The 26,351-nt window shown below is 41.6% G+C and overlaps 1 protein-coding gene across 1 annotated transcript in view; it reads left to right on the forward strand.

The window, feature by feature from the left end:
* APOB (apolipoprotein B) overlaps positions 1 to 16,170 on the forward strand; it is a 35,581-nt gene extending 19,411 nt beyond the window's left edge. Inside the window, exons 20-29 of the mRNA XM_066596772.1 lie at positions 75 to 196; positions 377 to 587; positions 1,316 to 1,491; positions 1,837 to 2,036; positions 2,499 to 2,638; positions 3,335 to 3,702; positions 5,247 to 12,653; positions 12,789 to 12,903; positions 13,019 to 13,202; positions 14,119 to 16,170. Of these exons, the coding sequence (XP_066452869.1) occupies positions 75 to 196; positions 377 to 587; positions 1,316 to 1,491; positions 1,837 to 2,036; positions 2,499 to 2,638; positions 3,335 to 3,702; positions 5,247 to 12,653; positions 12,789 to 12,903; positions 13,019 to 13,202; positions 14,119 to 15,909 (10,714 nt within the window). The 3' untranslated portion in view covers positions 15,910 to 16,170. The remainder of the gene's footprint in view (positions 1 to 74; positions 197 to 376; positions 588 to 1,315; positions 1,492 to 1,836; positions 2,037 to 2,498; positions 2,639 to 3,334; positions 3,703 to 5,246; positions 12,654 to 12,788; positions 12,904 to 13,018; positions 13,203 to 14,118) is intronic.
* Positions 16,171 to 26,351: the final 10,181 nt, after the last annotated feature.

Consider the following 26,351-nt stretch of genomic DNA (forward strand, 5'->3'; position numbering starts at 1 on the left):
TAAGAAAAGCTGTCAGTCACCATAACAGTATGAAAAGAGAAAAAAAATAACTTTTTTGTTTGTTTCTATGCAAGGTATGAACTGGAGATTCAGCCAACAGGAGAGGTGCAAGAATATTCCCTAACTGCAGGTTACAGCCTGATCAGGGAGGAAAAAGACTATGTGGACACTGTTCAAGTCTCCGTCCAAGCAGAAGGTAATGACATTTCTATAGATGATTTTTTTTTTAGAACAGTGCCTCTCTTGGCTATAGGCTGTGTCTGGTGTTACAACTAATCCCCATTCAAGTGAAGAGGATTGAGCTGCAATTCCAGACACAGCCAATAGACAAGAGATCTGATGTTTTTGGAAAATCTTGATGAATGTTGTTCTACAGGCGTAAAGTCATCAGAGGCGAGGCTGACCATCAAATACAACCGCAACAAGATTATTTTGACAAGTAACGTGGAAATCCCAAATGCCAACATCAATTTTGGTGGCAGCATAAGAGTCCGGGATGAATCCAGCGATTTCCAGAGATCTTTCGTTCTCATTGCTGAACTCAACAACCAGCAGGTCTCTGAAGTCACTTTCACTGGAAGACTTAGGTAAATTATATGCATACGGCACACTGTACAGTATATATTATATACACAAATTTAATAACAGAGCTGAATTTATAATCACTCAAGAGGTAAGAGAACTCATTTGTTTTACCTGTAGTCCCATGCGAAGCCTTAAATATGTGTTATCTCAATGCGTTTATAAGCTCAGCTCTGCTACATACTGCTATGCGTGGTTACAAGGATGATGTACTGCAGTGTGCAGTTGACTTGTGTAACAAATGTTGATAGACATTTGTCTACCGTAGCAAATCGCTCCATGTAACGGACCCTAAAATACAAAATAGGATTCACCGTAGTCTGGCTGTGCCCTCCTACTTGCCTTCCAGTCACTTGTGCATGGTTGATTCTTTTCCTTCTGGAGAAGATTCTGGCTTTGGCTTACATTCCCAGTCATTGTTACAAGGCTGATTAATAAGTCTGGCATTGACTTGCAGGAAAGCAGCCTTCCAATAGGTGGCGCTGTAGAGGCATTGTTTTATCTTCCTATTTGCATAAATTTCCCAGAGGAGCATGCATGGCTTTATAAGTCTCCTCATTAGGTGCTCTCCCTAAGAATAAACCATACCATTCCTGACTTAGAAGGGAATGCTTTACATCATGGTGGTAAATTAGGTCAAATTTATATTCGTTTTCACCTTTTTCCTAGTTCTCTTTCTTTATACAGTCTAGCATATCCTCTAATGACATATCCATTTTTTTCCCATTCACAGCTATGATGGCAGCACTGAAGGGGCCCTTAGTGGAGAACTGTTGATTCCAAAGCTACGTACGGAGGCCAAGACGGAGGCCATTCTTAAGAAATTATCAAGTGACTTTAAGCTTCAGCTCAAGTCTTCTGCAACAGTCTGTGCCCTGTCTGGATCACAAGGCCTTGTGTTCGTCTATGGTAGGTCCATTTCACCTGTTTCTATAGGATATACTACTGAACCTGTAGATTCCTGGGCTACAGACGCAGCCCGGGTTTGCTGACACCACACATTAGTCTGTATTAGAGATGAGCGAGCACGCTCGGATAAGCCAGTTACTTTATTAGAGATGAGCATGCTTGGGGGGGGGGGGGGGGGCAGGGGAGAGAGATCTCTTTCACTCTCTCCCCCGCCGCCCCCCTGAGTTACTCGAGAAGAGCGAGGCTCGCTCGAGTAACTAGCTTATCCGAGCATGCTCGCTCATCTCTAGTCTTTATATATCAGTCCTGTATTTAGAATAAGCCTTTACATTTTATTGTATCTAGACGATGAGAAGATTGAGTTGGACTGGAGCACGGCTTCTAACAGCAACGTGAAGAAAATCGTCTCGAGCTTGCCAGACATCAAATTCTCCGACTTTGCCAGCTATCCTGAATCTCTAAAGACCTACGCCAACAAAGTCCTAGATCATAAGGTGGCTCAGACTGATATGACTGTCCGCCATATTGCTTCTCAGTCCATAGTGGTAAGTGTTTAATGATATATTAGCAAATGCATGTGCACCTTGGTCTACGTGACAGCTCTACAGCTGAAAGCTATGGGAATGTTTTAAGTAAACTGTGGTACAAGACTTATTCTTCCCTTTTTCAATAGCTATTATTGGGTTAAGAGTTCCTATATCTGTATGTGTGTCATGAGATAACCAGCTTTTAAAAATAATATCCTTTTCCAGTACTCTGTCACGTGATCTCTATCCTATACATCTCTATTGTGGCCACCCAGGGATTGTGATGTGAATTGCAGAATTTAATGAGTTTACTTAGCATGTTGCGATATTGTATTGAATTGGCTTCTTGCAGTCCTTGCCCAAATTAGTGCCTAGGCAAGGATGGACACATCTTTTATGTATGTGTTTATGGGTGAAACAGTTTTATATCAATGTGTATCTATATCAATTGTATCTAAATAAAACATCTCTTCCTTTCAGGCAACCAACGATTGGTTGCAGGCAGCGTCAAAGGACAGTCCATACGCACAAGTGCTCAGCAACAAGTTGTATGCATTAAGAGACATGGACCTGCAGCAATTGGGTATCCCGCCTTTCCCTGATGACCTGTTCTTAAATAGGTAATTGATGCTATAAATGCGCACGTATAGCACATCTGAGGTTGTGACTATACACAACTTATATTTTCACATGACTGCATTATCCTGTGAGTTAAAGGGGTTGTCCCGCGAAACAAAGTGGGGGTATACACTTCTGTATGGCCATATTAATGCACTTTGTAATGTACATTGTGCATTAATTATGAGCCATACAGAAGTTATTCACTTACCTGTTCCGTTGCCAGCGTCCCCGTCTCCATGGTGCCGTCTAATTTTCAGCGTCTAATCGCCGGATTAGACGCGCTTGCGCAGTCCGGTCTTCTTCTTTTCTGAATGGGGCCGCTCGTGCCGGAGAGCGGCTCCTCGTAGCTCCGCCCCGTCACGTGCCGATTCCAGCCAATCAGGAGGCTGGAATCGGCAATGGACCGCACAGAAGACCTGCGGTCCACCGAGGGTGAAGATCCCGGCGGCCATCTTCACAAGGTAAGTAAGAAGTCACCGGAGCGCGGGGATTCAGGTAAGCACTATCCGGTTTTCTTTTTTAACCCCTGCATCGGGTTTGTCTCGCGCCGAACGGGGGGGCTATTGAAAAAAAACCAAACCCGTTTCGTCGCGGGACAACCCCTTTAAGTTACAGTTAAATGACAAATTCAGCTCTGCTACATCTATATATATGGTTGTACTGTAGTTAACCTTCCAACTTTATTCATTTTGCAGTGATGGAAAGATCAAATACACATTTAACAAGGAAAGTATTACCATCAATATCCCACTGCCCTATGCAGGAAAGACATCTCATCAAGTGCTGGCAAAAACTGTGAGGTCTCCACCATTAGATCTCGCAGTGGTAAATATCCCAGCACGAGAGTTCAAAGTCCCAGCCTTCACCATACCCGAGTATTACCCACTAAAAGTACCTTTGCTCGGAGTGTTGGATCTGTCATCGAACATAAACAGCAACTACTACAACTGGTCTGCCTCCTACACCGGTGGGAACACTACCACCGGCGACATCCAGAGTTATGCGCTAAGTTACCAAGTAAGAGCTGACTGCATTATGGAGATCCTTTCATACAACATCGATGGTAAGATTATGTTTTCATCGTCATTTTTGTGTATCCTTAAATATTTACAGCCTATGATTTGCAATGGAATTAAAGGAAAATGTCAAAGGAAACTTGAATATTGTTTGCTTCCAAGGATTACAGATGTAGCAAAGTTTAACTTGACTGTGCTAACTTTCTGCAACAAGTTATCTTAAGCCATTCAAAAGCTATTGTTCTCTAATCTAAACACAGCAAACTCCATTGTAAAGCAATTGAAAGGGCAAACAAACTGTGGCACAGGAAGTTAGGCATAAAGGTGCATTTACACTGCAAAGATGATCGCTCAAAAGATGGTTTTTGAGCGATCATTTTGCATAAACTACTACTTGGGACTAATTCCTTTTAGTCCCAAGTAGCAACCTGTGAGCTGTCAGGAGCTGTAATCGGGGAACACACCTCCTGCTGTTCCCTGATTACTTTCGCTTTGTTCAGCTTTGGGGCTGACAGATGAGAACAGCTGAGACAAAGCAATCAGCTGTAAACAGCTCTCCCCCTGCAGAGCACAGCATGCGGTCCTGCTTATCAGCTGTTCTGCTGAACGATGGTTTTCAGGCAGAACTGAATTCCATCGTTCTGCCGAACAGTGAAAGATGGGCATATTTACACACAACAATATTGCTCAAAAGATGGTTTTTGAGCAAATTTGAGCGAAAGTCGTTGTGTCTAAATGGGCCTTAAGTAAAGTTAAATTTTGCTACATCCATACATGGGAATCCTACCTAATGTAGTACTGCCTGCCCATTGTAAACCAATCTAAGGAGGCATATGGGGCATGATAGTGGAAGCAGAATTTCCTTGTCCAAGAGAAAAGCATAAGCCTACTGGTCAAGTGGTTTTATACAAGTCATAAAACTTTGAGATGAGTTCCGATATTCTCTGATTAAACAACCCCTCTCAGAATGCAGGCCTTGGGTGATCAGCTCCTACTTTCGGTATCTTCGGCACAAAACTAATTCTGCAGGGGGGTGCCATAGAGAGGGAACCAATAGTGTTACTTGAGGCTTTTCAGATAAATGGCCATCCTTGTAATACAATGGAAGCTCAAGTCTGCCAGCAAAGGCGCCGCTCAATAAAGAGTGGCTCTCTATTTTGGCTTATTAGAGAGGGTCCTGAGTTGGGACACCCTTCTATAATGTGCATATGCCTTAAAACGGTTGTGCCAAGACGTACAACCCTTTTCAGTATGCAGGGCATCAGCTAATTACTCCGAGTCCCAATCTCAACACGCCCAGCAAACACTTTATTTTGCTGGGGGAAACCACGACAGGTTTAACATTTCTCCTGCATTGTCACTGCAAGAGAAATGTAATATTACAGGATGACCAATCACATGGATGGCCATCCTGTAATAACAGGCCCGCAGAAGGTCTGTCAGGATCAGAGCTGTTGTGACTGAGCGGCTCTCCATACTTGGTCATGGAGTAGGGTTCTTCTATTTGTGTTATCCTTTTTTCCATTTTCTTAGGTACATATATGCATTGTTATTATTTTTTTTACTAATTAATTCATTTTTACTGTTACAGGTTCTGCAAAGGGATCCTATGACCCAAGGGAAATAATAATTCGGTCCTATGAGGGATCATTACGCCACACTCTTCTTGATGCCGGCATAAGGCTTAGTGAAACATATAACACGAAGAGTAATCAACTGTATAAAGGATCCTATTCTTACCAGGCCAGAAGCGTCTTGGGAGTCGAATCTTCTGGAGCTACCTCAGTCAAGATGACACTCAACAACAGGATACTAGTGACCGAGTCTGACATTGATCATAAACTGAATGTAGCCTCCCTATTTGCAAATAGTGATTTAAAATTAGTGACCACCATCAACACAGAAAGCCTACAGACCAAGATAGAGTCCAACTATAAGTTCGATTCATCTTTCTTAAAGGCAACAAACAAATTGTCAGGAATGTTCCTAAAAGAAGCAGCAACAATGAGTTCAACCACAGATTTACAAGACGGAGCTTTCGTGAACATCATGTCAGCTGATTACAGAAATAGGCAGTTGACCCTGAAGTCAGATACAAATGGAAACTACTACAACCTAGTTGGGCTGAACAAATTCGAACTCACTTTGTCGAGGCAGATGGCTGCGATCCGTTCAGAGTATCAGGCTGACTACAAACGTCACAGATTCTACACCCTTTTGTCAGGCTCCCTTAACTCCCTGGGTCTTGAATTAAATGCGGACGTCACTCTTAATAATCAGGCCAACAGAGGTGCCCACAAGGCCACTTTAAGGATTAATCGTGATGGCCTTTCCACTAGCGCTACCACCAGTGTCAACTTTAGTCCATTATTGCTGGAGAGTGAATTGAATGCTGGGATTGGATCTGCAGGAGCAGTGATGAAAATGATGGCAAATGGAAGATATCGAGAATACGGTGCCAGAATTACTGTTGATGGAAAGGGAAGCTTGAGCGAGTTGTCTCTGGCTAAAGTATATCACGCTACTCTTCCCGGTGTGGACAGCAAACATGTGCTGAACTTTAAAGTTAACAGAGAAGGTCTGAAGTTTTCTAACAATTTACTGGGCTCATATGGTGAAGTCAAACTGGAGATCAGTAATGACCTAACTTTTGCCGATTATGACCTGCAATATACCTCCAAATTTGAAAACTCTCTGAGCGCCGACAAATTCCACAAACACAAGTTTGATTTGAGGATGCAACTCACCAGCATGACGGCTGTGCTGAACAACGAGCTGCAATATGGTGCTATTGAGTTTACCAACACAGGACAAGTGCAGCTCCAAGGCTTCACGGTGAATGCCAATGGCAACCTACGAGGAGCTTACTATAAAGATGAAATAAAGCATTCTTACGGATTCTCAGCTGGCAATATGGCAGCAAATATTAACACAGACACTATTGCAAAAATACAAGGAACCGCCCATACTCATAGATTTACACTGGATATCGCTGGCTTCTCCGTTTCGCTTAGCAGCAACACAAATTGTGAGTCAAAAGTTATGCGGTTTACTAACAGAATTCGCTCCGTTGTGCAGCCATTCACCATTACTATTGACTCCCAAACCAATGGAGATGGAAGATTGATGATTTTTGGTGAACAGACAGGACAACTTTACAGCAAATTCATATTAAAAGCAGAGTCTCTTTCCTTTAATTTAGTTCATGATTACAGGGGATCAACAAAGCACGTATTAGGAACAGACAATACTCATGAAACTCTCCTTGATTACAACATCAACCTGTTGTTTACGCCTTCTGAACAGCTAAGCTCATGGAAACTTAAGAGTCGCTTCAACCAGAATGCATACAACCAAGATATCAGTGCATTCAATAATGCTGACAATATTGGAGTTCAACTTACCGGGCAAACTCTAGCAGACCTGTCTATACTGGATAGAGAGGTTCATCTGCCTTTCGGCAAGTTTAATCCAATTGACGCTCTAAACTTAAGAGAGGGTGTCAAGACACCTCAAGAGTTTAGCATTTCTGGTCATATAAAGTATGACAAGAATAAAGACATGCATATCATCAACTTGCCTTTCATTGAGGACATGGGTTTGTATTTTGAGAAAATGAGAGCCACATTACTGCACGCTCTACAAGCTCTGCAGAAGTCTTTGAAAGATATCGACGTTGACCAAGTTGTACAGAGGTACAGAAGGGCATTGGATACAGCCAGTCAAAGAATGAGCGACTATGTTAACAGTTTGGATCTAGAAAGCAAAGCTAATCTGGCAAAAGAAAAAGTTCTATCACTGGCCAAGGAATTTAAGGTCACATCTGAGCAAATTCAATCTGCAGTTGAAGATTATTTCCAGCGGGTACAAGCCCGTTTGCAGAAGTCATGGACTGAAATAGACATATTTATCAAAGAAAATTATGATCTTGAGAAGATTAAGAAATCTGTTGAGGAGTTTATTCAGAGATGTGTGGAGAAACTGAAAGCCTTTGACAATGAATACAAAGTACGGGAAAAGACCATTGAGATGATCCAGAACATAAAAGCTTCAGTTGAAAAAATCAATGTTAATGACTTAGAACAAAGCATGGCTGCCTGGTTCCAAAATATTGACGAACAATACCAAATCAAAGCTAGCATCCAAAGATTCTTACACCAAATTCAAGTTTCCATTCAGCAGATCAATTTTGATCAGATGGCTCAAAAAGTGAAAGATTTCCTTCAGACCATTGAAATATCCAAGTATGTACAGCAGATGAAAGATTCTTTGCCTTTTGAGAAAATCAGATTTTTCATAGACCAAATAAAAAACCTCGTCCTTACGCAACTAGAGGAATTTGAAGTAAGCGACAAAATCAATGCAGTCATTGACAAATTTCAAGACTTTGTGGCCAAGTATGACATTGACAAAAAGATTGAAGTGCTCATAGAAAAATTTATCGAATTTCTTAACCAACAGAAAGTTAAAGAAACCATCCAAAAGGTGACAGAGATGCTAAACAACATTGATCTCAAACGGCATTGTAAGAAGGTCCTTACATTTGTTGATTCCGCAGTCAAACAAGTGAGAGACTATGACTTTAAGAAGCTAATAAGTGATATCAACTATTACTTAGATGCCTTGGTTCAGAAGATGAGGTCCTTTAATTACGATGAGTTTGTCGATGACTTCAACAACAAGATTAAAGAGCTGACAGAGATAGTAAACAATAAAATGAAGGCTCTGGAGCTGCCGCAGAAAGCTGAAGCCTTAAGACAATATTTGAATGACGTGAGGATAGTGGTCATTGAGTATCTTCGAGACCTAAAAGAGACCAAGCTTGCTGCCGTTGTTAAGTGGTATGAAGACATTATGACCTCAACAGTATTAGTTGAATGGAAGACAAGAGCAATTCAACACCTGGAGGATATCAGAGATAGCATATATGCAATGAACATAAAAGAAGAATTTCAGAGGTTTCTACAGCAGGTGAGCCAAGCTCACCACCGCTTAGTGGTTTCCATAACAGGGCATTGGATGGCCATGGCTGACAAGATTACTGAATTTGCACAAGAAATGGATATCCAAGTCTGGGCTGACAAATTAAAAGTTCTTGTGGAGGAAGGATTTGTGGTGCCAGAAATTGACATAAGATACATCAGAATTCCTGCCTTTGAAGTTAGCTTGCGAGCTCTGAGAGAAGCAACATTCAGGACACCATACTTCATTGTACCATTCACAGATTTGCATGTCCAGTCGGTGGAAATAAATTTCAGAACTCTAAGAAGCATTGAAGTTCCAACAAGATTTGTTACACCCGAGTTTACAATTTTCAACACCTATAAAGTACCATCGTACGTCATTGATCTGAATGAAATAAAATTAAAGGTTGTAAGGATAATTGATCAAATGATTTCAAGTGACTATACATTGCCATCCCCGGACTTTCTACTAAGAGATATAACAATGAGTGATATGGGGCTTCCTGAATTTTCCATTCCTGAAATTTACATCCCTGATATGCAGCTACCTGTGTATAAAATTCCAAAATTAAACTTGGAAAATTTCCAGTTCCCGGACATAAAGATTCCTGAATTCCAGCTTCCAGAGATCCCTCACTCCGTTTCTGTTCCAACATTTGGCACACTGTCTGGTTCATTTAAAGTAGCATCTCCATTTTTTACAATGTCTTCTTCAGCCGAGGTAAAAAATTCCACAACCACTGAGAAAACACCAGAAATTTTTGCTTCTCTTACTACAGAGGCAACCTCAATGATTGAAGCTTTGGCTTTCACCCTCGCAGCTGATGCACGGATTTCTGCTCCCTTGATGCAACAGTTAATTCTGAAAGAAACTGTCGCACTATCCAACAAACATCTAAAACTGGATCATTTCAGTGAAGTTACTTTTGCATCAAATCAAATTCAGACACAGATCCACACCAAGGCTGACTTAAAAAGCGAGACGAATACAGCTATGCTGCATAATACTGTTACTGTCAAACTACAAAAACGAATTACAGCAGATGTGTCTACAAAATACTCTCACAGATTGAATATTCCACAGTTTAGCATTTCAAGTCAGCTTGACCTGCAAAATGATGTTGACACAACAGTGGACATTGGACGCATTTCCTTAATCTCTTCTGGTAAAGGAAACTGGAGATGGACCTGCCCATCCTTTACAGATGAAGGTACTCACCAAGCTGATGTCAAGTTCAATTTGAAAGGCGGCAACATTGAACTTGTGGGCACCAACAAAATAAATGACAAATATCTGAAACTGGATCAAAGTCTCAAGTATGATTCTGTGTTACTAAACTATGTGAGCATTGATTTAATGTCAAAGGCTGACGCTCCTAATGTTGGAAACAGCATTGCTACACTGAAAGGAAAGGCTCAAGTTAATGAATTGAAGGTCGAACTTGAAGCAACTCACAATGCAGAACTATCAGGTCGGGCTACCGGAACACTAGACAACAACTTTTCCTTTTTGACTAAAGCCTTTGAAATAAAAATATCCACTGCAAACAATGGAAATCTAAAAGTAAGTTTCCCTCTTAAACTGACTGGCAGGATCGAGTTTCTAAACAACTATGACTTTACCCTCAACCCCACTGTTCAACAAGTGTCATGGCAAACAAATGGAAGATTCAACCAGTACAGAGTGTCTAGTACAATGTTATTGGGTAATAATGAAGAAAATATTGAGGCTTCATTGGTAACGAATGGAGAAGCTAACCTTGATTTCTTGACAATCCCAGTCTCCATCCCTGAAATTCACATCCCGTACACCTCAATGAAGACATCAGAGCTTCGTGAATTTTCAGTGTGGGAAAAAACTGGCCTGAAGAATTTGATGACAACAACTCGTCAGAATTTTGACCTTAACATAAAACTTCAGTATCAGAAAAATAAAGAAACACACCTGATACCTTTACCACTAGATACCATTTTTGATACCATCAATACAAATATGAAGACTGTTAACAAAAAGTTTGAAAGTGGAAGAGATAAAGCATTGAACCTCCTGATGGACTCCTACAATAAAGCCAAAACAAAGTTTGATAACTACAAAGTGGACAATCAAATTAGTAAAGCATCAAGAACATTTAAAATCCCTGGTTATACAATACCATTGGTGAACATTGAAGTTTCTTCCTTCTCTGCTGAACTTCCGGCTTTTGGCTACCTAGTTCCCAAAGAAATCAATACACCAAGCTTTGTTATGCCAGTGGTTGGGTACTCTTTCCCATCTTACAATTTAGTGGTGCCTTCACTGGAAATGCCAGTCTTGCATATTCCCAACTCTCTGCGCAGACTTTCTCTTCCTAAAATAAAGCTACCAAGTGGACAGAATGGTTTAGTAATCCCAGCACTAGGAAACCTCACTTATGACTTCTTCTTCAAGTCAAATGTTATTTCGCTCACCACAAGTGCTGGAATATACAATCAATCTGATGTCTCTGCAAGAGTAAGCGCAGCCTCCACATCAGTTATTGAAGCTCTTCAATTTAATCTAGATGCAACAACAGGTCTTACTAGGAAGAGAGGCCTAAAACTGGCCACAGCAATAGCATTGAAATCAGTATTTGCTGAAGGAAAACACGAAAGCTCTATATCATTTGGAAAGAGAAACGTAGAAGCATCTGTGATAACAAATGCAAAATTGGATACCCCATTGTTAAAGAGTACATTAAAGCAAGAACTGACAGGTAACACAAAGTCGAAGGCTACTGTGTCATCCAAAATCACACTCACTTGTGATATTAACGATGACATTTTTGGAAACATGGCAAAGGGTAAGCTCGATCACACATTAAATCTTGAAGGACTTACATCCTATTTTTCAATGGAGTCAAAGATAATTGGAGATATAACTGGAACCCTTCTATCTCACCAAAGGTTTTCTGGAACATTGACTAATGATGCAAACACCTATATGAATTCAAATGGTCTTAGATCTACCATGAAACTTGTAGCCAACTCTAAGGCAGATGGCTTAGGAGTCCTGGACTTAACAGAAAGCCTTGCTGTTGAATCTTCCACCAGTAGAATCTATGCTGTTTGGGAACATAAGGGGGAGAATTATTTAAGAGTCACTCCACTGTTTACATCAACAGGACAGCAAAGTGGTAAAGCCACATTCGAACTGGCCCTTTGGAGTCTACTAGCAGACCTTCAAATGAAGATCAGCCAGCCCAATTCATTTATTGATGCAGCATCATTAAGTCAAGGCATTACATTAAATGTTAACATGGATAAGCAAGAATTTAGCATGAATGGTCAAGGTATTCTGCAATCACTCATTTTGTCTCAAAACATTAAGCTATCCAATGATCAAACCGATGCAAGAATTGAAGCTGGAGGATCATTACAAGGCCATGTGGCTTTCCTGAAATCAATCATACTTCCGGTATATGACAGAAGTCTGTGGGACGTCTTGAAACTCGATGTTACAACTCACATTGACAAAAAACAATACCTTGATGCATCAACAGCTCTGATTTACACAAAAAGTAATGATGGATTCTTCTACCCTATTCCATCTGAAAGAATTGGAAGTGGGTCTACCATAACCTTTCCAGGACTGACAACACCAGAAATTCAATTCCCCCCAGCGGACATCAAGTTGTTGTACACGACAGCAGAAGGCTCTAGTATTCCCCTTGCTGAACTGTCTGCACCACAGTATGAAATAACGATCTCCAAATACGCTCTTCCTAAAAAGGTCTTCAACTTGGATTTCAACAGCCTCTTCAACAAGATAGCAGACATCGATCTGCCCACAATTGAGATCCCAGAACAGAAGATTGTGATCCCACCAATTAAAATGAAAATGCCTGCAGGAATTTACATTCCAGCTTTTGGTTCAGTATCTGGCTCCATTCAGTTTGCTTCCCCGGTGTACAACCTTACTTGGACAAACAAGCTGGAAAACAAACCAGACTCTTTGGTAGGGATCATTGATGCCACAAGCAGTTCAACACTACGGTTTTTGGAGTTTGATCTTGATGGTGAGTTTTCATACTAGCTCATGTACTTTATACATTTTCTTGTTCTTTGATATTAAATTATATTATCTTTTTTTCCTCTTGGGACAATGCTAATATTTAATAACATGATTTACGATTGTTCTTTTTTCCATACAGCTTCATTAGCAGGTTCAATAAAGGAAAGAACGCTGAATCTTATTGGGGAAGGAAGTCTGGCACATTTGGATTTAAGTGCAAGCTGGAAGGAAGAAGCTTCGTTTAATGCCCTTGGGTAAAAAAATTATCTTTGATATTGATTCTATCTATCTATCTTGGATAAATAATTGTTATTAAAACATAATTATTCTATAAATGTAACTATTCACTATGTAACATTTCGTTGTCAGGATGTCACAACACAGCTTCCAAATGGATATTACCAGCCCCACATTCTCAAATGCCCAGATTCGTTGCCAACATGATGAAAATGGTCTATCCTCATCTGTCTCTTCACCATCCACGGGTACTCTGGGTCTGCTTCTTGAGAAAGATTCCAAGACAATCAAACTGAAAGTGTACAGTCGCTCTGCAGTAAGTATCTTAAATCTTATTTAAATATAATCTATAAGTGGGATTTTTGGTAGAAAATTCTGTTTACTTTCAGTGTTGGCCAACAGTCCTTTCGGCCTACTAGAAGAAATGACTGGAGGGGTCAACTCTGCAACAGTACACAACATATGTTTTAATTGCATCATAAAGATTGCTGGCATCACTGCACACACTGGACGTATAATCAATAAGCTGTAATAGGTTGTTTTCAAATCAACACATAGTAAATAGATCCTAGTTGCAAATAGTTCCCTTTTAAAGATAGTTCAAAATGGGATACTTTTCTGCTGGACTTTTGGGTCACACTATAGCCCTCTAGCCTGGACTCAACAAAGTATTCTTTGGTTCTCTGATGGCCAGCCGGAGCTTGTTTATATTTCTTAATATGAATACCATGAAGAATAACCATCCTGCTGTTGCAAGCCTTTGAGGTCAATGCTGTTAAGTGAAACCAATATCCAATCGCAGGGAATATGAAATTTTATGTTGCACCAGTTGAAAGCTGATCTGAGATTGTGGACCCCTCTATTACTTTAACATGCCTAAAAGGCTATAGTATAAGGATGCATTCACATGTGCGGATTTTGGTGTGGATCCGCATCGAAATCCACAGCATAATTTGTGCTGCTGACATTTGACATGGATCCGTAGCAGATATCATTTTTTCCATTGGTGCGGATTTTAGTGCACGTTTTGGTGACAATTTCTGTGCCGGAAAATCCACACCAATTCCACTAATTGTGCACATACCCTAGAACATTGTCTTAAGAACTTACTTTTAGCAAAAGGTGAACAGTTGAGCAAAAGTAATTCTGTACTTGTAATTAGGAGATGTAGTTAGTTGAAGTGTCAGTGGTAAATTCTATACTAATTGTCATATTTTCTCCATTTTCCATAGGCATCACCAGAAAAGGAAGTACTTATCCTAAAAGATGAGATATCGCTAAAAAACCCAGAAAAGATCCAAAACAAACTTAATTGGCGTGAAGATGCTGCTCAGGATGTACTCAACGGTTTAAAGGAAAGATTGCCCAAGATGTCTGATGCCATCTACAATTGTGTCAACAAATATCACAAAGAGCACTTAGGCATGGATATAAAAGAAGCTGGTCTGCAGATTAGAGAAAGCGTAAAGACAAAGGTGTCTTCATCTTACAATTCTGCATACAATCATATTGACAACCTGGAATATCAGTTTAAGTCAGCAGCAAGGGGTGCCAGTGGAAAATATGCAGATGCTGTCTCCAAAGCTCAACAGTGGTACCAAAACCCAGCAGATATGCCATTCTTAGTAAATGATGGGGAAATGTATGAAAAATCTGTAATTGCAATCAGAAAATATCAAAGCACAATGAAAGAAGTGATTGATGCAGCTATTACATTCCTAAAGAGCACAAAATTTCAGCTACCAGGCCAGAAACAGAAATATACCGGTGAAGAACAATTTGCCATGGGTTTGAAATGGGCCGTTTCTGCTATGGAGCAATGTATTCAGAAGATCCAAAAACTTCTTGACGACTTCATCCAGTCAGTTAACAATATCAGTTTCAATATTCCTGGTACAGACTTCAAAATTGAGAGCCGACAAATCATCCTTGCAGTTAAAGATTTTTTGAAAGAGCTACAACAGATCACTAAGAGGATATTCAATGATCTCCAAAACGTAAACTTTGAAAGAAAATTACAGCAACTTAAAGGATTGATCCAGGAGATTTCACAAAAATCAGAAAAGCTTATTGAAGCCTTGAAATCCAGAAATTATCAAGACATACAACTTCAAACTCAGCAAATGTATAACGATGCCATAAATTCGCAGTATGTGCAGTACCTTACCAATCTTGCCAGCGAAATCAAAAGGAGCACTAGTGAACTATTCAAAGTTTACCAAAATATCTATGACGAACTTTTAGATAAATTACGGCAGTTACTTGTTTATGTCAAGGCGCTGAGAGAAGAATATCTGGACCCAAATATCGTGGGATGGTCTGTGAAATATTACGAAATTGAAGAGAAAGTTATTCAACTCTTCAAATACATCATTGAAACGCTGAAAGAACTGCCTTCACAATACGGCATCAACGTCTCGGAGATTTCTGACCATATGAGTGAGTATTACATGCAAACTAAGGTTCTATTGACCAATGCCGAAGACAAGGGAAGGAAACAAGTGAGAGAACTTTCCATGAAAATGGAAGAAAAAGTTAGTGATTGGTCAAGAAATGCCAAACAGGCTGCAGCAGAACATTCTCAGATTTTAAAGGCAAAACTTCATGAAGCTTATGATCAACTGTCGAGTTTCTATGAGAAGTTCCATGTTGAAGCAAACCATCTCATCGATCTGCTCATCGAAAAATACAATGCCTTCATAGAGTTCCTCAATCAAATGCTGCAAAATTTCCAGAATTCTGCCAGCGAACAAGTAAAAACATACGTGTCAACGCGTAAAGGTGAGCTTAAAGTAGAAATCCCACATCCCTTCGATTGGAAATCCTTTGATGAAATGCCTCAAGTAAGAAAGGATATCATCGCTAAGAGGATGGAAATCGCACGTTCCTTGGTCCTTGAAGGTATTGAAAAAGGCTCTAAACAATGGGAAGAACTGCAAAAATACATTGAGAAACAAATTGAAGATGGAAAGCTAACTGCACAGCAAATCATTGAAAGCGTCAAAAACAGGAAAAAAAACTGAATGGACATTATGTACTGTAGCACCCCAAAAATTAGGATTTTGCTCCGGTGAATAACAGCAATCAGTGTTCATTATATATTTTTAAAGCTACTGTTTGGTTGTTTCTTGTAAATGGGGGAAAAAAAGCAAAACTATAAAAAACATGAAATTGTCATTATTTCTTTAAAGTTAACTAATAAAGATTGTTTGTTATAAGCCGGTATTACTGTAAGTAATTTTTCCCTTTTTTGGCAAAATACAAAATTAGATTGAATCATCTTATTTGCCTTCAATGACTTTTCTTTAAATAAATAGTTAAAAAAATTAAAAGATTCTGCCAATAATGTAAAGCAAGGTTTCTCAAACATTTCCAACTGTGAACTCATCCTAACAAACACCAAGTCTCATTACTGGTAAAAGGCAATGCCGTCCATTTGGTTCATTCACAAGATTCAACCACAAACAAATCCAACCATCTAAGCCAAATGCTGTGGTATATATAACATCAGTTGGACATTGTTCTTGGGGCACCAGGCTGGAATAGATACAGAGGTATTTTTAACCCCGATTGGTGGCAGTAGTGTTGAGTGAACTGAAACAGTCATACCCTGTTTCGGGTTGGACTTTTCTAACAGATCAGTTCGGCATTAACTGGAACCTTGGGGTCCATCTTGGCCAAACCCACTAAGATACCACCAACGCTCAGTTATATACCAGTTTTAATTGTGTTGGTGAAGTTCCAGTTCAGTTTGAACAAATTTGGAGTACAGTCATTATCTTCTGGGCAGACCTTTGTGATTCTGTTCCCCATAGTCATGGAGCAGATACTGCATAGATTACACTCATAATTTTTCTTCCTGAAATACACACACATTGAGGACTTTTCTGTATGACTTGAGCTGCCATTGCACAACTGGACCATGGGAGAAAAAAGTGAACCCTAAACATGGTGCAAACATATAAAGTCCATGCCTACCCTTACTATGGTCCCCAGAAAAGTGAACTAATAGTGCAGAGAGGTGACCATGCATATGCATGGTGTTTTCTATTGTAGCCTAAGGGGGACAACGAAAACTGCAAAATATAACGCCATACATCATAAGGTATAGGGAGTCTGAGGTAGTATGAAATCCACTTTCTGTCTTATTAGAGGCTGGGACTTTCTGATCTGTTCTTTCCCAATGTTGTTCAGATTGGCTGCTCTATAAGTCGAATCTCAGGTCAGTACATAAGAAGCTGATTGGCGAACTCACTAGAATAGGACAAGAGGGGCATTTCTTGAGTATAATATTATTACATGATACAGTCATTGATTGTTTTGTTTTTTGCCTTCCACTGGATCGACATTGCAGGATAATAGGCTGAACTGAATGGACCTATGTCTTTTTTAGCCTTACTTACTGTGTTACTATGTAATACGGCAAAGTTTGAACAATTAAAAATTACAAGTGACAAAATCAGCCATGAGAAACAGAAGCTCTACGAAGAATTCTGAAGATTTTGGTTCACTCTAATGGACTTGTCAACTAGTGCCAAACCCACCCTCTCCTCAGGCACCAGTACGTTGGCACACAACGGCGGTTCATTGGTCATGCTAACCCATTCTATCCCAGAATCTGGATTGTGACAGTAGTAATCAGCACCACAAGATGAAGCTTCGGACCCTCTCAACCCCACGAAAAAAAACTGATTAGATCCTAAAATTGACCGAAATAAGTCCACATTTACACATACCATTCTATCTCAGATCAAAGTATATATTTTACAACCAATAAATCATGGGAATTACAAAAGAAAACAAAAAACAGCAATTCAGTCTGCCCTGGGATCAACTCCCGGCTAATGTCACTTTTTACGATACATGAGACCACCTCAATAGAAACTTCTACAGCAAGAAGGTCATCAGAACAATATAAAAGAGGATATTGTGTTCCCCGTTTTTATGATTGTCCTCATGCGTTTTTGGCAGAGTGAGAAATTATGATAAAACTCACAGATAAATTTGTGGTTGGAAACGAAACTGAAATTGAAGAGGAAAAAAACTATAAACTACAGTATATTATCCACTTACATGTCGGTAATAACAACAAAGGTCACTAAGTCTTCAGCCGTCAAGAAACGTAGAATTCTTCAGAAAGCAGAAGGATTTCTTCATCTCGAGGAACAAGTCACATTATTCATTCGAACCCGTGGCACATGTGGCAGTTCTCCATCCAGCCGTTATGTTTCTACACAAATAAAACATGTTTTGGGGGTTACTAAGCAATGTGAAAACAACTGTATACAAACTATAAACGTGAATATATTTTATTAGCTCACTCAAGGCGCTAGATTCACCGCCTCGGTATATTACAAAAAAGTTAAATGATTTTACAGACGTTAGTTTATTTCAAAAATTAATTTTTAATGGGCCGTAAAATTCATTAGTTTCGTTTGGCTTAGTGGGGGTCTGGTTTTAACATTAAAGTATGAGGTGAAAATTGTCCTTTTTTTTTGCCTTTTTTTCATCACAAAATATGTAGATGACTGACTCAGAACACGCACAAGTTACAGTAACAAGTGACCATTGGTGAAACTATGCTGATATATTTGGGAACTTTGCTAAATCTTGGTTCCTCGATACGTAGCGGTAGTCAAAACTACACACTTGACAGGTATTCTGATAATGGTAAAATAGTGTTTAACTCTTTGCAATCCAATTTTGGAATTTAGAGTTTCCTAGGGGGCTTTCTCTTTCTGCCATTGTACAATGGCGCCATCTGCTGGCTAGAGCCAGTGCTGCGGTATGGGATATGCTGGAGAGGCCCCCGACAACAGAGCGGCCTGTAATTTACAGTAAGAATACCCTGCCGGACGTCTTCCGACATCGGAGCTGCGCAGCCTTCAATTAGAATGTCTTTAGATGTCAGACAGTGGATTGGAAAGGGTTAAAGGTAGATATGCTCTTTAACCCCGTAACGCTATACGATGTAAGTTTACACCCTGGTAGGGTTATACTTAACACACTAGGATGTAAACTTACATCATGTGGATGGCAGGGGGATCAGAAGTTAGCCCATGCCATCCTGCAGTGAGAGACTGCTGCTACTGACAGTCGCTCTCCAGCTGCAAAAACTGGGATAGATAAGAACAGCGATCCCCGCTGTTAACCCACCTATATCCCCCGACCTATGTATATCGTGGCATGTACAGGGTTCACAGATGGAGTGTCCTCACTCTGTGATGTCATCGGGCCTCCGCGATGTAGTTGCTGATAATGGCTGTTATGGTTCAAGTTCCCTATAGGGACAAAAAAAAATAATTTACATAGTGTAAAAAAACAAAAATACTTCTTTGCGCACTCCCGCCTATTTGTAAAAAAATATAAAACATCTCACATATTTTGTAACCTTGTATCCATAACAATAAATTGAATATGAAAAAAAAACTGAGGCAAAACGTTTAGGCCTCCTTCCCACGAACGGATTTCCGCCTCGTAATTCGCGGCGAAAATCCGCTGCGTTGCCCGCAGCTATTAGGTTCTATTGAACCTAATAGCTCAGGGCACACAGTGCGGAATTCCACGGCAGAATTCCGCACCGTGAAATCTCCCGTCCTCACCCTCGGCATGCTCTATTTGCCGCGGGTGTACGCGCAGACGGCTTCCATTGCAGTCAATGGAAGCCGTCCGTTCACGCTATCTCCCGCTGTAGCACAGCGGAAGATAGCGTGAAAACGCTTCCCCGCCTACCGCCGCCGCGTCATATGATGTGGCCGGTGCGTCACATGACACGACCGGCCGCGTCATATGACGCGGCCGGCGTGTCATATGACGCGGCGGCAGTGGGCGGGGAAGCGTCATGCGGGACGTAAGACGCCGGATCCGCTGGTAAGTATGGGGTCTCTGGGGGGGCGCCGGACCGTCACGGCCATGTGCAGCCGGCCTTATTTTGTTGGTTTTGCCTCCCAAAAAATGCAATAAAAGTGTTCAAAAAAATCAATGCGCACCACAAAATGATACCAATAAAAACCACAGCTCGGCACGCAAAAATCAAGCCCTCGCAGAGCTCCGTCCATGGAAGATAGGAAAGATGTAGGACTTCGAATGCAACGATGTAAAACGGAATAATAATTTTCAAAAAAATTATTGTGCACAATTGGAAAAACCTAAAAAAACTAATAGTTTTGGTATTGTCGAAACCATCATTTTGACACAGAAAAAACTTATTGTGTCATTTATGCTGCATGATTAACGCTGTGTAAATTTTTTATTTTTTTTTTGGCAAATTGATGTTTTCTCTCTGTACTCTCAAAAAAAATGTAATAAAAGTTTTACTCTACATTATATGCACCCGAAAATGGTACCAATAAAAACTACAGTTTGCCACGCAAAAAATAAGCCCTTATATGGCCACGGAAAAATAAAAAAATGTTATGGCTTTTGAAAAGTGGAGATGAAAATCCCCCAAAAATTGTTGTATCCTTATGGTAAAAATAGGCCTTGTCCTTAAGGGGTTAAGCATCTGCCTGAATGCAGTATGTTCAGGTCATTGTTTGGTTACAGGTGATGCACTTGGCTGGTGACATCATCTCTAGGTGTAGCATTGCCATTCATATTCATTAGGACAGTTAGTGTTGGGTTCCTAAATATGTCGTTTACATACACTGAATAACCACTAGATTACCAACCCCGACCACCATTGCAGCTTCCATATATAGAATTCAGACCCGTGACCATGGAGTGCCATACAAAATCAAGTGACAAGTTTTTCGTGGATCAGTTTCAGTGTGAATCCATAAGGACTAGTCATTGGTACTAGACTAGCTGGGGCCAATATTTCAAAAACTACCAACCTTAGGGCTCTGTCAGGCGGGCATTTTTATGTGCGCATGTTACTTGCGTTTGCGATCCGCATCTATATAGAACCAATGCTTGTCAATGGCAGCGGTCAGATGCCCAATATTTACCTGCGCACTAAATATAGGGCAGCGGATTTAAAAACACAAGTAACTGCAGCATCCATCTTTTTTGGATGTGAGACTCCTGGATGCTGTCACATCCAGGGGTTTCACCTTGTGCTCAGCGGGGCTGGCGGCAGCAACGCCAACCCATTTGAGAACATACATTGAAGATAGTGATCCTCTGGCACAGCTGTGACAGCTGTGGCACAGGGGCGCGATGTTCTCCCATTGAATTCAATGGAGCTAGTGCTAAACCCCCGCGAAGATGAAGAAATACTCTGTCCCAGCTGTGGCAGAGGATCGCGATCTTCTCTGTATGTCAATGGGGCCGCCACTGCTGCCCCCAGCTTCATTGACCAAAAGTGAAACCCATGGATGTGACAGCATCCAGGGGTTTCACATCCAAGGAATCCCCTGCTGCAGCTGTCACAGCCGCAGCACGGAATAGCGGGCAGTGCACTTTATGTGCGCATAAACACAGCCAAGTCCGTTTTTTTCAGCGTGATGCCCTCTTTGGTCACGCAAGTTTTTGTGCGTTTGCGTTCTGCGCACAAAAATTTGGACATAAAAACCCCCGTCTGACGGAGCCCTTATGGGGTTTTCTAAAGCAATGGTGTGGAGATTATACTGAGAATGGGTCAAAAGAGAATGTCGAGAATCGTTTTAACGAACAGATGGTACACAATCAAGCAAATTGCAGGCGCATACAACATCCGTGCAACAACTGATTCATCTGAATGCACAATTCATCGTTCCTTAGCACAGACAGGCTATAAAAGCAGACAATCAATTGCAGCGCCATTGCTGTCTAAGAGAAGTGAGACTCCAGTGGGCAAAAGAGGGCAAACATTGGATCCCTGAGCAGTGGAAAAACATCACCTGGTCCGATTAATCCAGATTTCTGTTGCTCCGTGCTGATGGGAGGTCAAAATTTGGCACAAGCAGCATGAATCGATGAACCCTTCCTGTCAGCTGATCAGAACATGTCAGCACCTCCATCTACTAGAAGCTTCCTGTCCACAGGGGCCAATATTCCTGCACCTAGTGGAATCTAAAGGAAGTCCAACGCGCTACTAAATGGGGGTCTCTAATAAAGTGGTCATTCAGTATACATTATGCAGTGCCAGCGTATGTAGGTGGTTGATGCGCAGGGATTTTACCTCTCCCTGCTTACATTTTTCTCCCTTAAGAAATAGTACCGTTGACAAGAACACACACATGCTCATCCGAGTCTGTTTCCTATGAAAGGGGCACACTGCTCTCTACTCCTCATATAAAAGACTGTTTTAACTTTTACAACCTGATCTGCTTTTTGTTCTAATACTGACAAACTTTATTATCACTGTCTGTAATAGCGGCGTTCACTAATCCTCAGGCTATAATCAGCGCCATAGCTTTAATGGCACCGTATTTCTATTTTCTCCCATAGATAGCATGCAGCAATTTATTTTATCAGCAAAGTAGAGTGATAAGTACTAATAGGAAAAGTAAGTTCTTTATATTAGGTCAATTTTCTATAGAACGGCACATGCAAATAAAAAAAGTTGAAAAACATGGACAAAGGAAGCAGAAATTGCCAGTCTCGCTTGTTGGCTGCACAGTAAAAACTTTTAAACTCATACTACTGTAGGGTTATATCGGTCAAACCCCCAGTACTTAGTCCCAGGCTCCTAGGCTGTACGAATAGCCTCCTGTTCCCAATGGAGCAGTGGGAATCTCTTATACTGTACAACGGAGTAACATCCTATGTCTTCCAAATGGCTATTTTCCAGTCCTGGCTTTCTAGGAGTAGTGTGAAAATTCTGTTGACCTAAAAACTTTTTAAATCGAGACCATTGTGTGCTAGAACTCCCTTATGGTCACGTGGGTAACATGATCCCGTGGATATTAGCCAATATGGATGTGGAAAATAAAGCTGGTGTTTTGGCGCAACTCTCCAATAAAAGTTGTGAGACAAGAGGATGAAATATCCAACTTCTCTTTTATTTTACGAACTAAAAGCAAGCAAAAGATATGTGTTTTGGGGTGAACTCCTTCATCAGTCATGGCGGGAGAAACTAATATATAGAAGGGTAGATGCAACATACGTTGCGCAGAGGGAGGAGAATGTAAAACAATTAACGATAAATAACGACATTAGATTGTATAATCGGACGAAGGAATGTAAAGAAAGAGGTAAAAGAAATAGACAGATTCTTCATGGTAACATTATACACAATATACAATGAAAGGGGGAAAAAAAACATATAATATGTATGTGTATGTATAATATGTATTTATATGTGTGCGTGTATGTATATATATATATATATATATATACATACATACACAGGGGAAAATATATGTATGTATATCATATTTATTGGTATTTGTCATTGCTTTTTCCAGTATGCACTCTAGCTCTAAATTCTGGGGGAGCCCAGAGTGGCAGTGCCAGCATAGCTCACTCTCGAGGTGCAGGACAACCTGTGGGGCTGAATCATATGGGGCATCATAATTAGGTTACAAACCTGCATGGTGCTCTGCATGTATCAGTTTGTATACCTTATCTATGTGCAAGTATATGACTAAGCAGCAACTCGACTCCAATCTGGCATCGGAATACTCCCTGGATCACCGACCCTTCTGAAGTAATCAGTGATATAATATGTAATTCTGTAATGCTCAAGAAAGGTGCCCAGGCCCCTCTTGTACTCTTCTGCTCCCCAGCAGGAAGAAAAATGGCCTTGATACTGCTTTTGCAAGTGCTCTGTTTGCGGATCTTCTCTGTGAAGTGCTGTCTTCTCTGTCCAATGAGCTCTGATTGAAAGCTATAGTGTAAGGGGTTAACCCAACTGATATGCTGTCCTACATGGTAAAGTGTATGTGTATATATATATATATATATATATATATATATATATATATATATATATACAGGCCCTTTCAGCAAGGTCATATGATTTAATTGAGCTCTGCTGTGATTAAATGAGCTGCCAGGAACTTAAACTCTTTGCTGATTGGCTAAGAGACTGAGATTATAAAAGGAGGCCCCAGAACCTTCCCGTCTGTGATACTACAGAAAAAGAGCAGAGTCCTATGCAGTCAGCTTATTAAAGTGGCGGAGGCTGTGGAGCAACCTCATCTATCCTACAAGTGATTTGATGCAGCTTACGATTTGAGTATGTAGCAGGCAGCAATATTCCAGCCTGAAAAGCAAGTGAAGCCTGTGTGGGGAAACCTTAATAGATGGGTATCTACCTCTACAGACACCTCTTTTGGGCTAAAAAGCCTTCACATAGATGGAAAGGCTGGATACCTGGCTATATACTGTCACTGAACCACCTGGGGCAGATGGGAAATGGACCTTGCATTTTTATGCAGATATTAAAGGGAACCTGTCATGATGACCTTTGAGCCCCATAAACTATGTTATGGGGCTCGAAGGTCGGGGAATGGGGTGTACAGACTGTGTTGTTTTATACTCACCGGGCACCCCGTTCTTGCACTGTGTACCTCCAAAATTCACAATGCCAATGTCCAATGCTGGGTGTGTGACTCCTTCTGCACATGCATCTCTTATTTTTTCTATACCCATAGGGGACTTGAACTTGCAACAGTTTGATCGATCTTACAGTATACTGCAATACGTTAGTAATTTGTATCTTTAGCTGTAGTCTATTAAGCCCTGTCACAAGCAGTGCTTAATTGACTGCAATACATGACAGCCCTGGAAGCCTTCACTAGGCGCTGGGCTGCCATATGAAACCATTGGTATCCCGCGATTGTGTTGTGTTGTGGGGGAAGGGGCAAGAGGGCTTAAAGGAGATGTCTCGAGGAAACAGTTAAATTTTTTTTTTTCCCAGTCCCCCCCATTAAACATACATTACTAATTACCCCTGTAAATGACATTTCTAGCTGGTTTGTACTTACCGTTCCAGCGTTTCAGCAACTTATAAAAGTTTCCTCAAGATGGCCGCCGGCTCTTTCCCCGTCGCTCGCTGCAGCCCGACGTGCGCGCTCCCGAGACGCCGCCAGCTGTGTCTCCATGGCAACCGGACGCATCGCAGCCGCCGACCAGACGCCCCGCAGCCGCCGACCAGACGCCCACCGCCAGGCAGCAGGTAACCGGCGCTAGCCCCCGGCTCCCCAGCGCTAGACCCTCAGCCCAGGTGAAGGCCCCGGAGCCCAGCGCTAGGTTCCGGAGCCCAGCGCTAGTTCCCCCGGCCTAGCGGCAGCCCCCCCCGGCCTAGCGACAGCCCCCCCATCGCAGCGACAGCCCCCCCGGCCTAGCGCTAGCTCCCCCATCACAGCGGCAGCCCCCCCCGGCGCAGCCCGGCGCAGCGGCAGCCCCCCCCCCGGCGCAGCGACAGCCCCTCCGGCGCAGCCCGGCGCAGCGGCAGCCCCCCCCCGACAAATCACTTACCTGGGAGGCTTCTCGGGGCTGCTGGGCTGGGCTGGGCTTCTCCGCTGGGCAGCTCCAGTTTCTGCACCTTCCTCTAACAGAGGATGGTGCAGAATGGCCGCTTCAGCGCGCTCCCGAGCAGTGACAGCTCGTCTGCGCATGCGCAGAAGAGCTGTAGCGGGGAGCACACTGAAGCGGCTCGTGCTGAATGGAGAAGACCGGACTGCGCAAGCGCGTCTAAAAAAGTAAGCTGCCAGTGAATTTAGACGGAACCATGGAGACGAGGACGCTAGCAACGGAGCAGGTAAGTGGAATAACTTCTGTATGGCTCATATTTAATGCACAATGTACATTACAAAGTGCATTAATATGGCCATACGGAAGTGTATAACCCCACTTGGTTTCGCGAGACCACCCCTTTAAGGATTCCCCCCTCTGACTGGCTGCTTAGATGCAAATCTGACAGCGGCATCTAAAGAGTTAACTGCAGCGATCAATTATAATCTGAAATCCAATACTGTGAATGAAGGCTCGCAGGCCAGAATGATTTTCGGCCCGCTCCGCGTCCATTTACTGAGTGATGATCGTTCCTGTCTAAAAGCACAGAAGCAATTATCACTGGGACAACCTGTTGAGCATCTGATTAGATCAGAGGGGGTCCAACTCTTGGCACCATTACCGATCTACTGCTTGAACAGGCAGGTAAGTCAGACCCCCACTGATCCAATATTGATGGCCTTTCCTAAGAAGAAGCCATCAATATTTTAACCCCAGAAAACTCCTTTTAGTGTCATAGTCACTATTGACCGTGGTATCTAAGGGGTCAAACAGCTGTGATCGGAGTTGTTCCTAAATCAGAATGGGTGGCTAGTTGTATAATATCTTTGCCTGCACAATTACTGCACACCAGATGCAGAAGCGCAGAGATTAATTAAGATCATTAATGGAACCCTCTGATTTCCAGACAAAAAAATCTGTCCAGGGACCAGAGGGTGGAAGGGTTACATTAACTGTAGTTTTTTTGTTTGGGCCATTGTTCAGTTTCACCAGTTCGGTGTTCCGTTTCCGGGGACCCAAGATGACCACCGCTATCATTAGACTAACAAATCGTCTATAGTGCATAGGTACTCTTAGCACT

This window comes from Eleutherodactylus coqui, chromosome 1, assembly GCF_035609145.1.
Source record: "Eleutherodactylus coqui strain aEleCoq1 chromosome 1, aEleCoq1.hap1, whole genome shotgun sequence".
NCBI lineage: Eukaryota > Metazoa > Chordata > Amphibia > Anura > Eleutherodactylidae > Eleutherodactylus > Eleutherodactylus coqui.